Source organism: Pundamilia nyererei, unplaced genomic scaffold (genome assembly GCF_000239375.1).
Source record: "Pundamilia nyererei isolate P.nyererei 1_Seehausen unplaced genomic scaffold, PunNye1.0 scaffold00160, whole genome shotgun sequence".
Taxonomy (NCBI): domain Eukaryota; kingdom Metazoa; phylum Chordata; class Actinopteri; order Cichliformes; family Cichlidae; genus Pundamilia; species Pundamilia nyererei.
This window is the reverse complement of record NW_005187561.1, coordinates 623974-646667: the sequence shown is the minus strand read 5'-3', so window position 1 is coordinate 646667 and position 22694 is coordinate 623974. Positions and strand designations below refer to the sequence as shown.

The 22694-nt window shown below is 39.9% G+C and overlaps 3 protein-coding genes across 5 annotated transcripts in view; 1 reads left to right on the top strand and 2 right to left on the bottom strand.

Moving 5' to 3' along the window:
- efhc2 (EF-hand domain (C-terminal) containing 2) overlaps positions 1-7036 on the bottom strand; it is a 10458-nt gene extending 3422 nt beyond the window's left edge. The window contains exons 1-12 of one of the 2 annotated variants that reach the window (XM_005745511.2): positions 6888-7036; positions 6442-6630; positions 6069-6219; positions 5112-5335; positions 4707-4958; positions 3931-4038; positions 2759-2897; positions 1895-2060; positions 1637-1779; positions 1305-1501; positions 1052-1185; positions 106-300 (exon numbers count right to left, since the gene is read on the bottom strand). In XM_005745511.2, the coding sequence (XP_005745568.1) occupies positions 106-300; positions 1052-1185; positions 1305-1501; positions 1637-1779; positions 1895-2060; positions 2759-2897; positions 3931-4038; positions 4707-4958; positions 5112-5335; positions 6069-6219; positions 6442-6630; positions 6888-6929 (1940 nt within the window). In that variant the 5' untranslated portion in view covers positions 6930-7036. The remainder of the gene's footprint in view (positions 1-105; positions 301-1051; positions 1186-1304; positions 1502-1636; positions 1780-1894; positions 2061-2758; positions 2898-3930; positions 4039-4706; positions 4959-5111; positions 5336-6068; positions 6220-6441; positions 6631-6887) is intronic. The other variant, XM_005745512.2, reaches the window with a different exon arrangement.
- Positions 7037-7723: 687 nt separating this feature from the next.
- On the bottom strand, positions 7724-10743 carry fundc1 (FUN14 domain containing 1). Its single transcript, XM_005745510.1, has 5 exons — positions 10663-10743; positions 10052-10202; positions 8781-8856; positions 8566-8694; positions 7724-8461 (listed from the first exon to the last, which is right to left on the bottom strand). Exons 1-5 carry the CDS (start codon positions 10730-10732, stop codon positions 8384-8386), a joined length of 504 nt encoding a protein of 167 aa, XP_005745567.1. The 5' UTR covers positions 10733-10743; the 3' UTR covers positions 7724-8383.
- Positions 10744-11894: 1151 nt separating this feature from the next.
- kdm6a (lysine (K)-specific demethylase 6A) overlaps positions 11895-22694 on the top strand; it is a 45893-nt gene continuing 35093 nt past the window's right edge. For both annotated transcript variants that reach the window (XM_013913936.1, XM_005745547.1), the window contains exons 1-5: positions 11895-12397; positions 12545-12608; positions 17128-17236; positions 17524-17573; positions 21689-21747. In XM_013913936.1, coding sequence (XP_013769390.1) covers positions 12228-12397; positions 12545-12608; positions 17128-17236; positions 17524-17573; positions 21689-21747 — 452 coding nt within the window. In that variant the 5' untranslated portion in view covers positions 11895-12227. The remainder of the gene's footprint in view (positions 12398-12544; positions 12609-17127; positions 17237-17523; positions 17574-21688; positions 21748-22694) is intronic.

Here is a 22694-nt window from a genome sequence, read left to right as displayed (position 1 = left end):
TACGGGGGCCACAGGCTGCACGATTGATGCCTTGTTGTGACGCTATCTGCCTGTGTGTTTTTCTGTGTGTGTCTGTGTTTATGTTGCAATAGTATTTTGCCTTACTTGTGTCGATCGTGATCCGCGAATGCTCTGGCCATTTTAGGGAATTCTTCAAAGGCCTTCTTCTTGAGGAAGTCCTGGGCCACAGCCAGCATCAAGCCCACGTCCACCTGGGTCTGCTCGCGCTCTGAGAAACACCGGCCCAGCACCAGCACCTCGTGCTCAGACAGATTGCAGTCCAGTCCCAGCAGCAGGCTCCTATGTGGGGAGAAAATAATACACACAAACTGATGACAAATGAATTAACCCACATCTCACAATCCTTTAAGGTTGTTTTCACACCTACAGTTCACTTACTCTGGTCCAAATCAGCTCATGAGTGTGTAAACACGAAGATTTGGTTTCTGGTTACCAGATAAAACTCGAAGGGGAACTCCAAGTGAACCAAAATGTGTCGCTACAAAATAAGTGAGAACGTGTAGTATGCTTATTGGTCAGATGTGTCTGGAGCAACAAAAGTAAATAGAGGAAAGAGGTTGAGGTTATGTTCTCGCTGAGTGGATAACATGGAGAACTTACATTCAATTTATAGCTGGCCCATACTAACTGTTTTATTCTCCATTTTCCATAAAACGAAGAGAGTTCGACTTAGAATTTGATTTAAACTGACTAAACCCTGCAGATGTGAAAACACCCTTAATATACTGTGCACAGGATTTCTCTTTGCTTTCATGTGTCACTTATTATATTTACATCCCTAGAATTGGACAGGAACAAATTAGTCTCCAGTAAATCACTATTTAAACTCCACATATGTAGTGATTAACTGTCCTTTTCATCACTGGTTGGGAACTAGAACCCTTCTCTCGGTCTCGTCCAAGTTACCACACGCTACTAACAGGAGGTGCTGGCAGTAATTTCACCTTGGAGAACTGAATACATTGATCACGTACTTCAACACTTGCGGGCTAGAGATTAAACTGCGAGTGTTTTTGCTTCATTACTGTACCTTATCGACTCAAAAGGGATGAAGCCAGTGTTGCTGGGGTCACTGAGAGTCAGAAACTTCCTGATCTCACACTGTTTCTCCTCCGGAAGGGACCTTAGTTTGCTAATGATGATGCCCATGTTGGCTCTGGGAAACTTTAAAGGGTAACACAGAAAACATTCTTAATAGCACTTAAGGAAAAGCGGACTGCTTCATGCCCCCGAGACAAAAAACTAAAACCAGCTTGTGCTGATTTCTTATTTTTCCTCTTTACCTCCTCAGCATGCTGCTCCATGTACTTGAATGTGTATTCATCAGCATCCAGAAGCTGGAAGTTGATGCTGTTAAGGCAGAGGGTAGCTCCCACATACAGATCCTGAGCTGTAAAGTACTGAGACAGCTGACTCTTAAACAGCTCCTGGCCTGGCTTCTTTACACGACCGCGCTCCAGAAACTTACCACCAAGAACACCTACAACATGGGACAGAGTGTAGAAAGAAAGCATCGGTAATACTTAACTACATGTATCCGAACCATGAGGGTCATCGATTTGTATCTCAGGTCCTACGAGTGTTTCTGTTGCAAATGAGGATGGAAAGTTTTTACCTGAGTTCTTCTGTGGGCGTTCAAACACACTGATGGTGTCATTGGAGAGGTAGAAGGAGATGATGAAGACCCGCTCTCTGTCAACTGGATCAGCTGTAATCATCTTAGCTTGGAAATTCAGCACTTTACTGTCCAAGCCATACCTGTGGAGACAGGCTCACAGTAGAGTTCGGGGCTAGCACTAACACACATATAGTGAGAGATAGAGTAGAGATAACAAACTAATTTGATTGTGACTGTGACTTAAACTCATCGAACCTGTCTTTCGCCATAAATTTCTGGAAGTCTTTCCGTGGTGGCTTGGGCAGGAGGCGCTGGCAGAAGCTAAGCGAGTCCTCCTCTGAGCCAAAGCCGTTGTAGGGGGGCACAGGTCTCGGGGGCTTAGGGGCTGGCGGAGCTTTGTACTGCAACGGGGTGAAGTCCTCTAAGAGGAAGCAGAAGAAAGAAGAGACAAAACATTTAAAAGAAGAAAATAAACCCAGGAGGAGAGCTTAAATGATCACAACGAAACAGGTCATCTATCCCTGAGCTGACCCCTGACTACTCAGAGCAAGAAGGGACACTTCCATCACAGTGACCTGTCAGCGGGGCCTCTGTCTTGTTTCCTACTGTGACTAATGCAGCAAGCCCCCAAAACCTGCCCAGGGTGGCAGTGAGCAAGGATACACTATAAGGTTTTTCCCTGCCGGGGAGTAAGTGCCTTTAACTTTAACTGGAGGCCCAGGTGTCTTTTGTCAGTTCATCAGTGGTGTTGAACACTTTCTGTTTTTCTAATAAGCGTCAAGCAATAAGCGCTCTCTATAGACAGAAAGACTTCATTATCCAAGCAAATCTATCCTGTACCATTGGATTCAGGAATCACCTCCACAAGAAAGACGGCTTTGGCAGATGCTTGCTCTTACTGCCCCCAAGTGTTCAGATTAATGCAATGCAAGACACAAGTGAAAATCCCCAGGAAAAAATATGTCACTGTAAGCATTTTCTTACATCAGTTATTCCATAGGTGTATACATAATGCAATTTTTTTTTTCAGTTGACAATCCTGTCCAAAGAAACAATGCAAACATTTTTAGTAATACTGAAATAAAGAAATCAACAGCACTGCACTAGTGTTTACCGTACCGATGCCATATTTGGCGCGGTAGTAGTGTTTGGTGAAGTCATCACAGTCAGCGAGGATTACTCTCCTGCCCCACACATTCACTTCCCCACCTATGATTAAATCACAGTCCTTGTAGAATTCCTCGTGGACAGCTCCGGTCTGCAGGTGAGAATAGAGATAATGACATGAGTAAACAAAACAAAAACTTATATAGAATCTTACTTGTTGAATTGAATTACTTAAACACACATGAATTGGATGGTTATATCTATTAAGAGCCTGGTGCTGAGTGGATACAGGGAGTGGGACATGGTGATCGAAGAATCCTGAATTAAAATCCACAGCAGAAATTATGTCAGCAAAAATGGTGGAATAAGATTAACGCTCTGTGGAAGCATTTTAAAACCTTATTTTGGGTCAAACTCAGGAAACCTTTTATTTCTGATAAGACTGATGGTTGCATACAGGCAAAACTGAAAATTGATGGAATTATTATTTAATACAGAAAAGTGTGGTCAAACATAATCTGTGTTTGATTAGCAACAGCTTCTTTTTCAGCATGACACTGCCAACGCAGTAAAAGCATATCTGAATAGAGAAACACACAATGGAACATTATCAGTCATGGACTGGCCTCAGCAGAATCATTTTAGCAGTGTGGCATCATCTTCACAGAGAACAGAACAAAAAGCAGCCAACATCCAAAGAAGAACTTTGAAAGTCTTTGAGAGCTATTCCTAAAGGATAGTCAAAGAAATTAGAAGAAAAGCCACCTAAGAGAGTTCAGACTGTGAAGTATAAAGGTGGTCATACTTTGACTTTCAAGGTCTTGTACATCCTCTGTTTTTGCCTTATATATTGTATTTCCACATATGTACACACATGTTTCAATAAATTGCCTCTATTTCCTAATTTCCTAGCAAAATATGGAGGAAATGAGGAGTGACACAAGAGGTTTGCACAGTATTGTATTAACTGAAAAAGGAAGCTGCCTTCCCCTAGACTGGATTACTGGATTGTAATTTGACGCATATTTTATCCTCTAACTCTAATCGAGTGTCTTAATAGCTCGTTTTAGGTTTAACCTCTGAGATTCATGTAAATCTCGCTAACTGCCTAGCCTCTCGGTGACCTCTCAAATAACATCCCGTTAGCATGTTTGTAGTGTGAGCGTGGCTGAGACAGGACATACTTTGAGGCTGTCCAGTATGTAGCGGTTTCCCATAGTACTGGAGGTGAGCACGTTGAGCACCGTGCGGTCTGTTATCTCTCCAGGCTGCTTGACTTTGGCTGGAACATGCTGCAAAAGGGAAACAAGTGCGGAGAGGAAAAATACAGAAACTGTTAAACCAAAATTATTCTTTATAAGTAAATACCATTCTGCATGCACATAACTGGTAAGAGAAATAAAAAGACGGATAAAAGACTGAAAGAGAGAGGGAGAAGCAGATCAACAAAATAAGACTGAAGAAGGAAACGAGATCTGTCGTTAAGGACACGGTGATTTCCCACTGGATGGCAAAGTCTGCTCAACCTTTAAGGCTGACATTTAATAAAAAGGCATCGGAGCAAACAACGTTACTGGACTGAAAACACATAGTTATACACTGACATGATTGATGCCTGGATGTCCTTCAGGATTAATTAAGCTTGGTCAGTCAGTAACTGGAGGAGAAAGCCTACATGCTTGAGGGAAACTGGGTGCTAAAGCAGTCCTGTCAGAGTGAATGAGGTCTCCATGAAAGCAGGAAGACGAAAAGAAGCAACACAACCAGAAAGAGGGACACTGCAAGCCTTTAGGTTAGGAGTAACCATCTTTAAAAGTTAACAAAAACAAAGAAATAGCAAAACTTCAAGCTCAAAAAAGCCCTTATTTATCCTTTTGTATAACCCTGCCTGTGCTTTTTTTCTTTACTCTCTCATTTCTCGACAGCTGTTATCGCGCTCTTATCACGCTGCTTTACCTACCTTAGGTAGTCTGCAGCGACGAAGAAATTTGTTCACTTTGTCTCTGCCAGAATTTGGGGGGATCACCTCCCGGATCTCTATGGTGTCATCAACCAGGAAGTAGTGCAGTATGAGCTCCCGCAAGTCAACATAAATGCTCTGTGAGTCATCCCAGAAGCAGTAGAAGCGCAGGACTTTGCGGTCATGGTCCAAGAACTGCTTCAGCGTATCATGTCTCTCATATGGCCGAAGTGGCTGCATACTCTTTTTGAGCTGAAAGCGTGAAACAAATAGATTATTCGCTATAACTTTCTTTAAAAAAAATAAATAAAGGAGGATTAAAATATATTTCGACAGAGTTAAAAAAAAAGAAAAAAAGAGTTAAAATAAAATACAAACAACAAAAAATGTATTTCGGATGCCCACCTGTTCCCGTAGGCTGCTGTAGGGGTCCTCAGGTACAGTTGTAGGGTTATTTACGTGCACCCCAAGTTTTGTCAGAAAGTTCCTTGTGAAAGAGTCACAGTCAGTCACAGTGAATGTGCGAGAGTGCAGCTTCATCTGTTGGTTGATGTTGAAATGGAACAGGTTGTAGAACTGGCCTTCATTTGGAGGAGGCAGTGGAATACGGTGGCGACGAATGAGTGTTCCTATGACAGGGATCACCAACACAGTAACAAATGAGTCTGGAAACTCTCATCATATTGCAGATTTTTGGGCCACTTGGGAAAAAGCAGAAGATTAACAAAAATCCAAACCCATTCCCAAAAGAGTTGTGATGCCGTATAGAATGTAAATTAAAACAGAATGCAATCACTGACAAACTCATAAACCCATATTTGTCTGGAGAAATGTCTTTTTGCAAGAGACAAAGCTGAAAATCAATGCTGGATGCCCATGATCATCGCCACCCCGAAGGCATCTAATACAGGCATGGTTTTATCATGGAAATCACTGCATCAGCTCAGGAACACTTCCAGAAATCACTGTTCACTTTCCACAAATGGTTGGCAGAAACGGTTAAAGCTCAATCATGCAGAGAAGAAGCTGTATGTGAACAACGCCACCATCTTCTCTGAGCAAACACTCATTTAAAATTTAGAGGCAAAGTAGACTGCATCTGTAGTCAGACGAATTAAAATGCAATATTTGAATTTCTTCTTCTTCATCTTCCTCCCATCAAATTCAAATGTGACCTTATTTTTTTCTTAAAAATGTTACAAGTTTTTATCATGAGTAAAATGTGAGTTTATCAGATTTGCAACTCATTTTATTCTGTTTCCATTTATATTTTGCATAGTGTCTCATTGTTTATTTATTTATTGAGGCTGTAATTGAATTTAAGCAATATTCTCAAGATATTTCCTGTTATATCACAGACACCTTGGGGAATGCCACTGTTCTTGTACTCCGGCTCCACAACCTGTATGGTATCGTCTTCCAGGAAGAAGTAGATCTTACACTTTCTGATTCTGTACGTCTCAGACTGAGCCTCAGGTACAGTCTCCTGGAAGTATGCATCAAAACACAGAACCTAGAAGGACAAAGTGATATTTTGTGGCTAAAATTACTCAAATGACAAATGCGAGATGATGACAGGCTTTAAAAAATACCAGGCTTTAATTTTTTTTTTTACTTGAATGAGTAACACAAGATATTGGAAGCTTTAAACCTTAATAACAGACATGAAAAAAATAACATAAAGCTATACCATGTCTGTCTGAGTGGAGAATTAAAATCAGTTTCTATTATTCACCTGTTTGTCAAAGGTTACCCATGGTGGTAAACCGGTACCACTTCCTATGGGATAGACGGAGTACTTTGGTTTAATCTCCTGACCAACTAAATGTTCTCCTCCAATGCCTGGCTTCTCAGACCCAACCAGCATAGGGACTCCACTGGAATAGTTAAAATGTTGGGATTTGTGGAATCTCTCCTTCCCCAGCTGTGGTACAGAAAGGAGAAAGTATATCTGAGCACTTTCTATTAAAAACATGTTAAATAGACTGGTTCTTATATGCCCGAGTACTCAAAGCGCTTTCTAAACAGCATACATCACTCACCCACTCGTACAACCACTTTTATCTGAGCTTAAGCGCTCTCTAGCTAACAGGCGACCTGGGGTTAGTTTCTAGCTAAGGAAGTCGCCTGCTAACGAAACTCGGTAATTTGCGAGAAACATACGAAGTGTCGTAAACTTACTCTTTCATTGGGAGAGTTCCCCGGCAGAAACGGTAAAGCCATGGTGGTAATACTTATAACTGTTGGATTACTTTCTCCATAAAACTCAGCGGCCCTGAAGTTCCAACGGTCTGTTATTGGTCTGTTACCATGGAAACGTCTTTTGGGGACACGTCTCTTAGCAACAAAAAAAACCAATGAAATATTTTTATTTTCATAACAATATTCAAATTATTGCTGTTCATCGTATATTTTGATGCTAACATAGCCAATTAAATAAAAAAGAATTTATAAACACATTATTTTTCCTACAAGTTAAAAAGTGCAACAGAGCGTAAACTGTGTACTTATGTACTATTTATATATTAAAGTTTACAAATAGTATCAGAGTTGGCATAATATAACCACCACTACTAAGGTAATTAAGTAATTATCCCTGTAAATAATACCTTGCTGTTTAGAGTTTACTGTACATTCTGATGATTTGGAAATAATTCTTGCTTGAACTTTTACACCATCTAAAAGCCCTCTGTGTCTACCTAAGAAATTATAATTTAATGTATGCCACACACATCCTGCAAAAATTTAACTTGGACTCAAGAATACATTATAACACATCCTGTTTCCTTGTAAACTGTAAACTATTATGCTTGTAGGGCATACAAAAATAAATGGCCAGAGTAGCAGCTCATTTTTGTTTCTAATTATATGTGCAAACTAAAACATTTTACAAAATCCAAGTGAAAGTAAACCAAAGCATGGATGAATGTATACTAACAGACTTCAAAGGCATCCGAGACTAGGTTTCTTCATCTGTACAGTTAAATAAACTGCACTGTAAATTGAATTAGACACAATTAAACATATTTCTTTATTTTTATTTACTTACATAATAGTCAGACCACAGCCTTCAGTACCCAAAGCGATGCTAAACATAATAGACCATAAAAAACAGAGACCGCAAAGACTGGTGTAACCCAGTTTTTACTTTGAAGATGATTGATTATAATGTGTTAAACCAAAATATAAAAATTAACAGTGGCACTGATGGAATACCCTAAAGACATGCATCCCCTGCCAGGTGTAGGTGAACTGAAATCTATTTGCCCCAACTGTGCACAACCACAATGGGAAATCTTTCCTTCTGGAACACTGTCCCGTTTTTTTAATAAATACATAATAACAGAAACATTCTGCTGGGTTTCCTTTTTTGATTTAATTTACATGATATGTATTATTATTTGGCGTTAAAACTGGAGTGTTTCAAGATGGCCATTCTGGGCTAATAAATAAGTCCCATGTCTATATCAACAAGTATGGTGTTATAAACAGAGGGGTTTGCAATGCAGCTTAAGTAAAAACACAGAGCTCCAAGCTAAACTGGTATCTGTTGGTCACTTGCTGTTAAAACACTTGAGAACTTTTCAGCAAAGACTTATAATTATCCCCTATAGCTTTTTATAACATCAGAAACATAACACAAAAAAACCCCAATAACTCTTCTCATTCGGTAGGTCCTAAGATGCCAGGCCGAGCAGGAATCCTCCGATGAAGCCACTTGTGACGACAATGTTTTTCTTCACAAACTCTCTGGACTGAAAGACACAAACCATATTTCATATGACACAGTCACTTTTTCGTTGTAATGGGAGGGTGAAAATGATCTCACAGTCAACCAGACAACTCACAACAAAATTACCTTCTCAACAAATGTGTTGAGCTCAGGGACTGCCTGATCTGTTCCCTTCTTTAACTGCTTCTTAGCTTTGTTGACATCCTTCTCTACTCGCTTCCAGTCCACTTGGATATAGCCACTGTTGTTAGCTACCTGAAGAAAGACAGATTCATGAAAACAATGTCAATGTGTTGAAAAGCTTAACCTGCACATATTTATGCAGGGCGATGCAATAATACCTGTAAAAGCAGAAGACCTCCCCCCACTGCGGTAGCAGCAACTTTTCCAACCTTCTGGAAGAGGTAACCTGCACACCTAAGGCAAATTGAAAAGAGAGCATAGTAGCTGATCTAACAATAATAATGACACAAGTTAGCCTAACAATGACCATTGTAAGGTGGCCATTCACTGTCATAAGGTTTGCATGATGTGAAAGGTTCCACTGATAAAGTGTAACTAAGACACTGTTTGCAAGATACCTTAACTGCAGAGTTATAAAGTTGGGAGTGTGAAATTTGTTTTCTTAAGTGATGGCAAAATACAATTTTGACTCTCTGCTACAGTAACATGTGAACAGCACGATGAGCATGCACTATATGTAATACAATACTGTACAAAACATTTTGAGCTACTCCTCATTTCTTTATATTCTGCTTCCAAAGAGCCAGGCCTCCTGGTCATTTTTTAAAGCGGCCTTGAGCAGTAGCTCTCCAGCCCTTCTGATGCTCTTTTAATGTTTTTCTTTGGACGTTCCTTTCCAAGTTCTGAGGTATGCCAAATGACACAAGAACTGGGTTGTAAATAACTTGTCAAAAGTAATAAATTCATGAACACAGAAAATGATCTTTGATCCACCACCCAATGTCATCTCTAAAGTGTCTGATTTGGAAACTGAAACTAAAGAATGAAACTGCTGCCATACACGCTGCTAAAGGCATACCTGGATACCCCCCCCCCAAAAAAAAACAAACAAACAAACAAACAAACAAAACCAAACAACAACAACAAAAAACACAGTGGAACGCTGTCAGCCACCGATTGTGCAAAGCCTGGACCTCAACATTACTGAAGCAGTGTGAGATCATCATGACAAAGAATGGAACAAACAGCATTCAAAGGAGAACTTTGAAGAACTATCTTTGAAGAGTGCTTAAAGGAATTAGACGAAAGCTTTCTGAGGAGACTTGACCATCACTTAAAAGGTCATGAGTATTGTATAAACTCTGTTTTTCTTATATACTGTATATATGTTTGCATGTTTCAAATACTGTCTGCACACATTTCATATTTTCCTAGGAAAGGGGAATGTGGGGTGGCTAGAGATTTTTGCGCAGTACAGAAATAAAGACATCCGTGTCCAATTAGCCAACAGAAGATATACTGTAAACAACATGAGACACAGAGCAATAACCATCTAAATCTTGAGATTTTCTCATTTTGCGTTGGGGTGTTTCTCAGCCATTCATATTTACTACGCTAAAGGCAGCATAATTTTAATGAGAATATTTACCATCCACTCACTCCACCTATTGCAATCTGTGTGGCCACAGAGTATTTTTCAGCTATGGGGCCGGAATTCTTTCCGAAAAGGCGGTTCCACCATCGCTGACGTTTAGCGTATTCTGTCAGATCCACGACCTTGTCGTAAATCTCATCTTCCGCTTGTGTACATACAAGAAAAAATAAAAGACAGCTAGCATGAAATAACAATGAATGCAGCGGCGAGAAGCCTTACAAGCACAGTTATATTAATGCTACAAAATCAACATACGATTCTGGACGCCATAACTCAACGATCAATTTTAGTAGTTTCCTGCTTTTTTACTTAAGATTTATCATGACAGAGGCAGATACCAATAGTTTCATTACGGGCTCCATTACAACTTACTAAAATTCATGGGCCTAACAATAACTTAGCATGACTACATAACTAAAGCTAACAGGTGAAAAGTTAATGTTAGCTGTAAATGGTGCGGCCCAGGACACAGTCAGTGCTACAGAGTAAACGGGAAAACGTCTTCAAGGCTTCTTAGCAGCAACGCGAACGTTACTAAATGCACCCACGGTGTCGAGACCGTCCTGGATCCGAATAACATGCAATAACTTTACAGGCCTCCTTACCCTTGCTATTCGCCATTTTGGAGTGCACTGGTCTGTCCTCAGCTGCTTTCACGTCCGGCGTCATTTGCATAAATTTGACGGTGAAAAAGAAACTGAGACATGGGCAGGCCTACATATACTGCAATGTTATACGTTGTGTAGTAGTAGTAGTAGTAATAATAATAATAATAATAATAATAATAATAATAATAATAATACATGTTTTTGTTTCTTATGAAACATTTGGAGATTTTGCCAGTCTCGCAACTCCATCCAGGTTTCGCGTGACCTCCAATACACTCAGTGCACTGAAGGTTGTTAGGACACAGGTATGGGCAGCTAAAGGTGTGTTGGTTGTGACTATTTTGTTTTTTAAGAATAACTCTAAATGAGTGCATTCCAAGTGGAGATGGTTAGCCCCCTATTTTCCTAACTGATATTAGGAAAACAATTCCTGACTAATTCCTGACAATAACAGGTTTCATTTATTTAGGTTATTTTTGCACTATTAAGTTAGCAGAAGAAATTCTGCCGTGAATTCTCCATGAATGAGTTTCGTAATAACCCGGTGTGCCTAGTGGTAGAAAAAGACAAAACAGACAAGCAAAAGAAAGAATCGATAGTAAATATATTAAAATGTTATTACTAAGTTTTATATGGCTTTTTATTTTTTATGGGGATTTATTTATATCTTTTTTGGAACACCAAAAAAGATATAAACAAATATCAGTTCATTCGCTAACTGACGTCCTCCTGAAGCTTAAAAAACAGATAAATAACACGGCACAAAACTTCAAAAAGGGAATAGTTATAGTTTTCTGGACTGTTTCACTTTAGTTTACTTTCTATGGTTCATTTCACAGTTTCTTCAGTCGTTCATTTTTTTTAAATTCATGTTTATTTGTGTTATTTGGAGGAAAATGAGTTCCCAGTTTCTTGAGCTAATATCTATCTATCTATCTATCTATCTATCTATCTATCTATCTATCTATCTATCAGTCAAAAAGTACATGTGCGACGTTGCAACAAATACCCTTGGCACATATGACAGTTATTTTAACCAATACGTTACCTACAAAAACAGTTACGTAATCATAATATAGCCTGAAGAACCAATCGCAGGACGTGAGGCGGGACTTGGAAACAGATTTGATGTGTGCGTGCGCGTGTTCGTTCGCGTGTTCGCAACACGTCAACAGGAGACCACCACGTGACCGCGGATGCCGCGTGCTGATTGGGCACAATGAGCAGAGGGCGTGTCGAAGGTGGCGGCATGCGTTTGCCTGTGTGACACAATTACAACAACTTTGAGCCGATGGTTGGGGAAGTTTGCGATATTATAAAATAACACTCAGTCCTACAACCCAACATTACATCAACTTCATGCATAAATTGGCACTGGAATACACGTTGAGTTTGATGTACAATGAGGAGTGTGGAAGATAACTTGAAGGGATCATTTCCTTGAGGATTTGGCAAGAATTACACTACGCCCCGTTTTAATCCTGGATAGGTGTGCAACACTTTCGTTGTGACTGCATTTTGGCGGAGTTGCTCGGTGCCGTTGATTTTCCCAGTTCTTTTCCATGAAATCGTGCGGAGTGTCGCTCACCGCCGCTGCCTCTGCTGCTGCCCGGAGTCTCGGCGTTGCTGGTAATGACGAGGAGAAAATGGCGTCGGGAAAAGCGACTGAAATCGAAGAGGACTTTCCGAAGCTAACAGCGCAAGAGAAAGAGAGCTTGGTCGGAATTGACAGGTTAGACGCTCTATTGTGTGAATAGTTTAATTCGCTTAGTTTTTTTGCAATTAATAAATTTTCTTCGCGCAGTTGGAAACAACAATTGCCCCCCCCTCCCCTCCAAGTAATACGGAACCGCCTGTGTTGTCTGTCCTCTACTTGCAGTTCACTGTTTGGATTTCATAGGCTTCAAGAAGATGGCGCCAGAACGAAGGCCTTGCTGTTAAAGGTATGCCACAGAATAGGATCACAGTTGCCGCTCTCCGTTATCTCCACAGACGAGTGCATATCCCATATGAAATACGTGGTACAGACCTCCCAACGCCACTCTTGGTATAAGGCTAGCAGCGACATACACAAACCATAATTTCCCCAACTTTGAAGCTGAACCTGCGGGCTGAATGTACAAACCAGCCCTCAGTTTTACATCATTGCATTCGCAAGACAACACGTACAGTGCCAGGTACACAGCGAGCCAACTCGAGTGTATTTCTGCTATGTTTATTACTATGTTTAGTATTAAACATGCCCAAACTAGCCGACAGGGCTACAGTACGATTGCAGGGAGATGGGAATCTCCACCCTGCTCAAATCGGTGGTGTCATCGGTAGTTGAGAGTAGGTACCATGTACATAGCGTTTTATGGAGTGTTGAAAACATACTTGGCGTAGCAAAAATATTGCTTTTAACAAAACTCACAATAAGTGGAAGGCACGTGTATCGGTGAAAAAACGTATTACAGTGGTTATTACTAGTTAAGTATTGCTAGATAGTCATGCACACGTTGTAAACTGTAGGACTAACAAATTTAATACTTTGCTACCAAGCCAACTTGGTATTTCGTATCTAAAAGCATTACAGCGAGCCTAATAATACGGTAAACGCCGACTTTTTTGACTTTTACCGAGAGGCGTTAACAGAAATATCAGTGTCGCACTATGTCGTCCGTCCCCTCCTCAGTAACGGCAGGTAGAGTTTGGTTTGTGCGTCAGCTCACTCTGTTAGCATGTAGCAGCTAACTGTCCAGTGGTTACCCGCCCCCTACCCCCTTCCTGCTCTCACTTTTAGCTATTACGGCATAACCTGGAGAACACTAAGAATGAAAAACACAATGTTAGGTATTAATTTAAGCTTGCAAAAATAATGGCTGCTCAACTTGCCGCAAGATGGCGGGGATAGGGAGAAAATACCTAGCAAAGGTTTGCTAGCTGACTGGCTAACTAGCAGCGGTGGCTAGGCTAACCACCATTCGCTTAAAAGATACAACGACGGCGGCGTTCAGTGTTTTAGAACAAAGGTGCACGATTAAAGTGCAAAGAAGGGTTTACAGTTGATTTCACGGTGTGTGTTGCAAACACATCAACCCTGCTCATTCAGTCAATGTTACTACAGGTGAGCTGCCTGTGCTGGATGTGTCTTCAACATGTGGCTTCTGGGTTTCTTGTTGAAGCGGTTTCTTGGGACGTTGTTTTGTCAGGGTCTACTTTCAGATTAGGGCCGAGCCATTACACTCATTCTTTGCACATTTGTGGTGTTGCTGTCCTTCATACTCTGCTGGATAGCTGGACAACCTGACCGTTCAACATCATAACGTTAAACTTACAACGTCTGGTTGTTGAGTCTTTCTTGGCGATGGTGTTTTAGATTGTATCCCATTAAATACAGTTGTGTCTTCCAAAATGAGTGCGCTTTGCCTAATTCTTCTTATATTCTTTCCGCATCCTACCATTTTAAAATGTGGTGTGACTAATTCTTTGCACGATGCTCTGTTCATTGAATGGTGAATATTAAAAACAAGTAGATTTGTCGTCGTAGAGTATATAATTTGCCTAAATGGTTTCAAAAGTGGTCCTTGCTGATTGACACCGTCTCTACAGACTTCACTGCTGCACCAAAAGCAGAATTCGTGAGCAGAACAACAATAGTTTCAATGTGCATGGATTTTTAACCAGTTAATGATACATCACAGCCCTTTTTATGTTAGCGTAGTTGTATGTGCAGTGACGAATCATGCGGGAATGTTTTTCTTCTAGACCGCTAGATAAGGTGCATGGTGCACAAGAATAATGTTTTCAATTTTTTTTCATAAGGTCTTGTAATAACGAAGAGATACTGAGTCAATTATCTGAAAAAGTACTTTGCCAGAATCTCTGAAAAATATGCCTCTGCTGTAAACAAGCAGCATACATATATGGAAGGTTGCCTTTTTTGCAGAGCAGTAGAACTGATCACAGATAAACACTATGCAGGTTTCAGAATCAGTGCAGCTAGTTAATTATATCTGTCTAAAAACAGTGCAGCAACATTGTGCACGCAACATAGCCGTACAGTGAGATGGATATCATTGTTTTGCAAAGTACACCTGTCAGGAAAAAAAGTGTCTATGCTAGACCGACATGCATGGGATTCAGAAGGATGGAGTGCTGCTCACGAGTTCTGCAAAACAAGAACCAAAACCAAAAATAAGGAACCATTCTGTGTTGGCTGTTGCTACCAGGCTGATTTCCAGTTCTTGCACTAACATTATCTACTACTACCTCTTTTCCACCAACATAGTGCTGGTGTGTAGCCAGTTCTGCCTTGGTTCCCATTAGACCTCTAGACTCAATTTGAGCGTTTTAAGAGCTAGTTATTGGGTAGCTCTGCTTGCAGACATTGGGTCATCTACTATTGTAAGAAAACTAAGGTGGTAAGATACCTGTAGTTTGCTCTGCCTATATTTCTTGCAGTGACTTCTCCAGTAGCCACTGAGATCAATGCTTTCAGCTTCAGCTCCATCAATATGATAGTGCCAGTGTTTTAGAACAGGTTCTAAAAGGAGCATCCTTAAACTGTAAATAGATAAATACTACTGATAGTTTTGCTGTGTTTCAAATATTGATCTGAGTCACATCACATGACAATAACCTGACAGTGATAAAGTTAGTTCTTTGCTGAGTAGGGCTGCCATGATTAGTCGACTAGTCATGATTACATCGACTATTAAAATCATCGACAACTAATTTAATAGTTGACGCGTCATTTGAAACTTTGTAAGATCCCAAAAGACGCAGGAATAAGTAGTAGGATTTAAGAGTGTAACAATGGCCTGAAACAGAAGATGGCAGCACTGCATGTACAAGGATGCCAGCTGCTATTAAACCTTGAAGAAGAAGAAGCAGTGTTCGGTATCGTAGCTGTGTCCAAATTCAGAAACCGCATCCTCCTATGCCCGCATTTGTAGGCTGATTATGTTACAACGACACAACGAAGACTGTCCAAATTCGAAGACTCCAACAAATGCGGCCGACAAATGCGCCCTTCATTTCCCCAGATTTGAAGGATGGGTCGGGTGTATACTTCGTGGCCTAACCTATCCCAACAATGGCGGCAGCTAGTTAGTTTGAATTTTACTCTTATTATTCTTTCTGGGTCACAAAATAAACGTTTAACATATTTTTTAGGCGAGAATGTAGCTGTGTAAACTTCAGTTTATCAAGACACCACATATTTTCAAAAGTGCTCCAACGTTTTCTGAGACGTCTGTTATCCACCAGCTCGATAGGTAGCCGGGATTCAAGGCTCACTAGAGCCGGCGAGAACACCGGACTCCCAACAAATCGTTTACGAACCCACAGCCGTCTTTCGTTACTCAGGTTAAACATATATAAGTCACTTAGATGACTTAAAAATGTTATTGTTTGGCTTTTTTCAGTATTTTATTTGTTCCTGAGTAAATCGGTTGGCTGAGATTAAAGTTATAGTTTTTACACAGGTGAATAAACGTCTAGCAGACAGCTGATTATCAGAAGTGTGAGATGCTGGAGAATATACTGCGGTGTCCTGTTATATTTTAGATAGCAAGGAGCAGACGGCTGAGTTTATTAAACTCCAACGAAACAATCTGCAAATTTCATTAAAATTTAATAAACTATCATCTTGTCTTTATTTTTAGTTAGCACATACCTGAAACACTTAAAGCTGTAAGCTAATGATAGTTATATAAGAGCAGATGCTGCTGGTGCAATAAGCTGTACGTTTTACGTCCAATGGATGCATGATCTGATTAGTCGACTAATCGCAAAAATAATTGGTGACTAGTCGACTATCAAAGTAATTGTTTGTGGCAGCCCTATTGTTGAGTTGTAGCTGGTATAAAGCAAGTTCTGTAAAGCACTTTGAGTAATCAGGCAGAGTAGAAACGCGCTATATAAGCACCAGTCAAGTTACAATTTATTTTCTGTGACTGTTACCAGCTCAACAAGACTGTATTCTGTATGCCCTAATTCACAGTACACTCTGTTCAGTTCACTTACCATTTATTTTTGTCAGTTGAGTTACATTTAATTTATTTCAGCGGTTCCAAATGATACAATTGTTTTTCCGCCTTTATTTTACCCTCTCATGTACGCACACAGTCATACTCATCAATCATTTGTCCTTAGTGACTGCAGCGCGGGCTAAAGCGCATAATTTGTATATCCATTGTTTAAATACTGACTTTCCAGGTCCATATTTGGGCACAGAGCTGGTACTATGCAAAGCAGGTCTAGAAGGTTTGAAAAGGATATCCCTTTGATAGTATGTGAGTCAACTGTGTCAGAACGTTACCTCCAATAAAGCTCATCCGGTGACCTAAGCATTGGTCATATCGGTCCTTTATAGCCTCATAACGTCTCTGTAATATGCACAGGACAAACTGAACATCTACCTTACTGTTATCAGTCGCACCCTTTTAAACTCTTCATTGCTATCACCTTTTTATTTAGGCTGTTAGCTGCTATGATGCCCTCATCCTGAAAGCAGAGGGGAAAGTGGACCCTGACATTTTCTGCCAGCTTGGACACTTCAACCTTCTGCTGGAGGACTATTCAAAAGGTGAGAGACCAGAGTGTAGATGGCTCCCTGTTCCTGTCAAATCTGCTTCTTAGGATCCACTAAGACATCTTTTTTTTTCCCCAATAAAAATTTGACTTCACTCTTGTTTCTTTACTCTGCTTGAAAAAATGTTGATGATAAAATATTCAGATTAGGTCATTTGTGCTTTGCTGCTGGGAAGCGTTGAAGTGTAACAGAGCTAAATATCTTTAGCTTTTAACATTGTCACAAATTGTTTACATCCTGTTGAGTCTTTCCCTCTCTCTGCTTTATGTTCTTATATTTAGCATTATCTGCATACCAGAGGTACTTCAATTCACAGTCGGACTACTGGAAGGTAAGCGTTCATGACTCTTATAGGTAACACAGCCATTAAAAAGCTGTATTCATTTATTTATGTTTTAATTTGCTAGGACTGATTTTTTTCTGGGATACACAACATCCCCTATTACCGATTTTTCTACTGCTTTTGTTTTTGAGCTGCCAGAAAGGTACAGGTCAGCATCAGAAACGGTGCCTTAAATGCGCTGCAGGTACTGAGGGGCGGTAGAGGCTAACAACTGCTCAGATGCAAGAATGTTCAGCATGTCATTGTCCTTAAACAGTGTGCGCATACCAAACAATGCTTGACTGGTTGACAGTTAGCCTGTAAAATGCGCCTCAGCAACCTGCTTTAGATTATTCACTCCTAGTCCAGAGCCACTGCTGGAGTAGATACTGTGATTGACAGTTTGATATTAGTTTATAGAGCTTGGAGATCGGTAGTCATGTCAGTGTGAATATAGTGTGGATATTCTTTTTTGCTGTTTAGTTATTCTGCTGAAACTTGAAGTGCATTCTCTGAATTGGATACAATACCAGGAAGATGGGGTGGATGGATGGAAGCATGCAGTTAACTAAATGTAACAGTCTTGCAAAGACAGTAGCAAACATGATTTCATATAAACTGGCTTGATTACAGGTCATTTAGTCAGCAGTATTATGTAACCGTTTTGAAAGCTGAAGTTTGCCAAATGTTGCCAGCTAGTTTGTGTTTTTTTTATATCTGTGCAGAGACCAGAGTCACATTGGAAATGCTGTGGCATGAAGGTTAAAGGCTCCTTTCTACTGTTTGTTTTGAACTATCGCAATTCTGCTTTTCATAGCCTTTAAGAGGTCAGGGGATTTTGTTATTCTGTGCTGTGTTTAAATGTGCATTGGTGGGAGGCTTTGTTCCCCATACGGAAAAGAAATAGTAAAAACTTATATGTGATTACTCATGAAAGTGGCCACTTTCGCATTACTTTCATACATTATTTTAGTAAGTGTCCAAAACACACAAGTTTCATTATATAATTTTTCAAGGGATCTTATATCTGTTTTCACTCTTATATGCTTTTCATACAAGTTTCACACAAGACGGATACAAACTTTATAAGATTTATATATATCTTTTCCATATGGGTCCACCTCTAACTTGGGATTTTTTACTGTAGTCGCTTATTACTTAGGAAGAGACTGTAGCAGGATGACAACCTGCCTAAATTGCAGTTCCAGTGACATCCAATTTGCATCAAGAATAACCATGGCTTTACAGCAGTAACTAATTTACTACTGAATGGAATAAAATAAAGAAATAAGGCTAGTCAGCTAGTCTATAAGTAAGTAAGTAAAATGTATTTATATAGCACATTTCACAGATAAAAATCACAAAGTGCTTTATAATAAGATCAGACATACAAGCTAAAATTAATTAAAAGCCCGTTTGTATAAAAATGTCTTCAGCTGCTTTTTAAAGGAGTCAGTAGAGTCTAGAAAACAGTTACAATTTAATCAACAAGATAACTGATTTAACCGAGGTTAAACAGTGTCCCAGATCTAGCATGTGTGTTTTGCCACCATTAGTCACATAATTCAGGAAAGAAATTCTGTCTTAAATGTTGCTGAAATGTCTTTCTCATTGTGCTGTGCCTAACACTGGACACATGATGCTGCAGGTAGCACTAGCAGCCTTCTTTCCTTGTAGATTAGTGCCCACAATGTGGTTATTTAGTGTTCTGGTTCATATGTCGGTTTCTTTTGACAAAGTCTACACAAAACCGTTCATTAACGGAGCAAAGTAATGCAGAATCAGTGGCTAGCAGGGAATCATCTGGATTACTTTACGTTTAGCTAGTTTCAAACTTCCTATAACCACAACAAGTAAGAGAGAGAGATGCTGGTGTTTGGTTTCACCTCAGCACTGAAAGCGACCGAGCTAGAGAGAGATGGTGTAAGCATGTTTGCTGGAGCCTTAAGTCATATCAACTCACTTAATCACAGTTTTTGGTTAAAGAAAAACTATGTCTTTAAAGCCCAAAAGGTTGATTCTGTTCATCTGGACGTAGCATTTTCAGTGGGAGAAACGTTTCGTTACTCAGCCAAGTGACTTCTTCAGTCTCAGCTGACTGCAGAGTTCCCCAGCCTTATAAACAGTACATTTGCACAATAACTGAAACCAGCCCACTGAATGGGCTGTGAGGTCAGTTCCTTGGTCATTAATATGAAAACCATTGATGAAAGACCACTGATTAATGGCCATGAGAACCATTCAGAGAGTTGGGGAATGGCTGCAATCACAGCAGTGTAAGATGGCGAAAGATGTACCCTTAGGCCTCCTCCTGGAGTCTAGATGAACAGAATCAACCTTTTGGGATTTACTTACCTGGATGACTGAGCATGCATCAAGATATGCCTGCAAAACAAGCTATCTTAGTGGTCCCATTAGCGGCCATTGCTCTGTTGCTAATGTGCAGTGTAGAACTGAATGAATAGACTTTAGATCAATTGGTATCAGAGCCAGTTTTTGAAGTCCGGATTGGACTGATATCCAGTCCAGCTACTGGATCGGTACATGCCCTGTTGAACATTAGTCTTTCACTGTGTAATGAATCCCCTTTTGGGGATGCTCGTTTGTTTTTATTTTTTTTACACTGCTCTGCTACAAATGAACTACGTTTGTTATGATTTTGTTTTCTCCTATCATCACAACTTTTTCAGTATTTTGTTGCTAACTGCTTTGAAGCAAGTTCATAGCATGACAGTTTTAAGCTTGTTTTTCTCCAGTGTGGTCAGATGATTTGTTGTCTTTGCAGTTTTTTAGTAATCCCAAGTTTTTTGGAAAGTGGAGCGGCTGTGCTGAGAGTTTGCACCTGTATTCTGTCTAAACTAAAAGCAATAAGGTTAAGTGAAGTGTCGCGCATCCTCTTAATTTAACAGGGCAATGCATAGCTTGTCCTGCTAAATTACAAGTGTATCATGCCTGGCATGAACTAGCACATTAACTTATTTGTATTGTTCAGGAGGATCACAGACAATATTGTGAGGGGAAAAGCAAACTTAATATGGTGAGAAAGAGGATCACAAAAGCACTTCAGGGGAAGGAGACAAAAAGTGCTCTATTTCTGTCTACCCGACCACAATTACCTCATCCATAATCATGGTCCCCCATTGTGTAATTTGTTAGCTTAAACCCCAGATCAGTAGTTTTTTTTCCCTTAAAGCATTATTTGAACTTTAGTCAAATTGTCCAGTCATCTATGTTATGATAGTTTCCAGTCCGTGCTCTTCATGTGCTTCAGCACGCCCGTTAAACAGAGGTGTTGAGAGTTCGATTGTGATCAGACCTGACAGCTCCCTGCTTACAGCTCACCACAGTGAAGTGATAATGTAAGCTCGTAGTCTCGATTTCCCCGACTCAGTGCCAGTCCCAATGAGACTGCCTCCCTTTAACAAAGCAAAAATAAATACTGTAACAGAAAGACGGTGTTTTATTTATGTAACAATGCATCGTTTGTGTGCCATGTATAGATTACTGCACTAATATGGGGGAAGGGAGACAATGACTCATGACTGATTTTGGACATGAGTTAAACACAAAACCTAAACTAGATTTCCATATAAAATGATCACTGAGATAGAAAGTTAGAAGCAACATGGGGTTGCTATAGATGGTACAAAACAAACGGTGGACCTGAGAAGTGAAGCCAAGGCAGAAGTGCCTTCAGTTGCCATTCTTTCAATGGTCATCCATCCATCTTCATCCGCTTTATCCAGGGCTGGGTCGCGGGGGCAGCAGCCTAAGCAGAGCATTTTGACATTTAAAAAACAAATAAGAAGAAGGATTCAGGGCCCTAAAATTGAAAATGGAAACCTTTTTTCTTTTTTTGGCTATTGTTTAATGTGGTGCTACTTTCTCTCTTCTATCTTGCTCTCTGTTTCACCTCAGGGAAGAATTCATTTAAAGTGGTATTAAAGGCCTTGAAAAGTCATACATTTAACTAGTATTGAATGTGTATAAACATGTTTTCGTGCCATCAAGGTTATCCTTGCGAGCTCTTACTTTAGTGCTAAATTCTGTACAGTAAACAATGAGCTGAAAAACGTCTGTTTTGCTCTTAACAACAATTTTCCAACCTTTGGTTTTCTCCACAGAATGCTGCCTTTTTATATGGCCTTGGCATGGTTTACTTCCATTATAATGCATTTCAGTGGTAAGTACTTTTGAAAAAAAAAAAGTTTCTCATTGCATGTGTGATCTCTGCCAGTTTTATAATTGTTTCTCCATGAACCAAGTGGGGATTAAAAAAATCCTTTTCCTTTGCTGTGTAACGGTCTTACCTTGTGGTAAATAAGCGCACGTTATGTCACCCCAACTTTGTGTGAGGACCAAGAAACTTGATAAAAGCAGAACTGTTTCAGGGAAAGACAGAACAGTTGTAAGGCAAGGTTCCCCTCTGGACTGAAGGCTGCCTTCGTGTATCAAGCTAATATGCAGATAAGAGTAAGAGAAATCCTTTTTTGAATTCCCAGTGCTCAATAGGCACTTGACATATTATTGTCAGGCATTAGTTGTGTGTGTGTGTTTGTTGAAGTATTGCTTTCCCGGCTATTGGAAGTACACTTTTCTGTGTTTATGTGATTTATATGCTGCTAACAGGCACTTTTTGTCATTAAATGTTTACATCTGTTGCACTAGAGAAACTTTGTGTGTTATGAATGATGTCTTTGTATTCCATTAAATATTCCCAGTAAGCCAAGAGGCACTGGCTGACCCTCAAGGTTGTGGAATTGGTGTAAGTTATCACCACCTCTGCCATTAAATTTTTTAAAAATTACACATGCTGGTAAAAATATTCTTGACTCTTTTTTTGCTTTCTTAAATCCTTTTAACCTAGAGCTGTTCGATGTAAGGATATATATCGGATGACGATATAAAAACGTCTATCGTTTCATTTTACGCTATCGTTTGTTTCGTGGTGTCGCAAAATAAACTGTTTACGGCAATATTTTTTCATGGTTTTGATGGTCACTGTAGTGGCTATATTAATTTCTTAAAGTTCTCTCTGTCTTATATTTAATATAACTACACTACAGACAGACAAGCGTTTGTTTTTATGCGTTGTCGTTAGCAACAACGACGGTAAAACCACCGCGTGTC

Bases quoted from the DNA above. Each gene is read 5' to 3' on its own strand.
- fundc1 (XM_005745510.1), bottom strand. From the start codon at position 10,732: ATGCAAATGACGCCGGACGTGAAAGCAGCTGAGGACAGACCAGTGCAC. The intron at 8,857-10,051 runs GTAAATATTCTC...AATTTGCCTTAG, and splicing joins ATAGGTGGAGTGAGTGGATG to GTGTGCAGGTTACCTCTTCC. The intron at 8,462-8,565 runs GTAATTTTGTTG...TGTGTCTTTCAG, and splicing joins TCAACACATTTGTTGAGAAG to TCCAGAGAGTTTGTGAAGAA.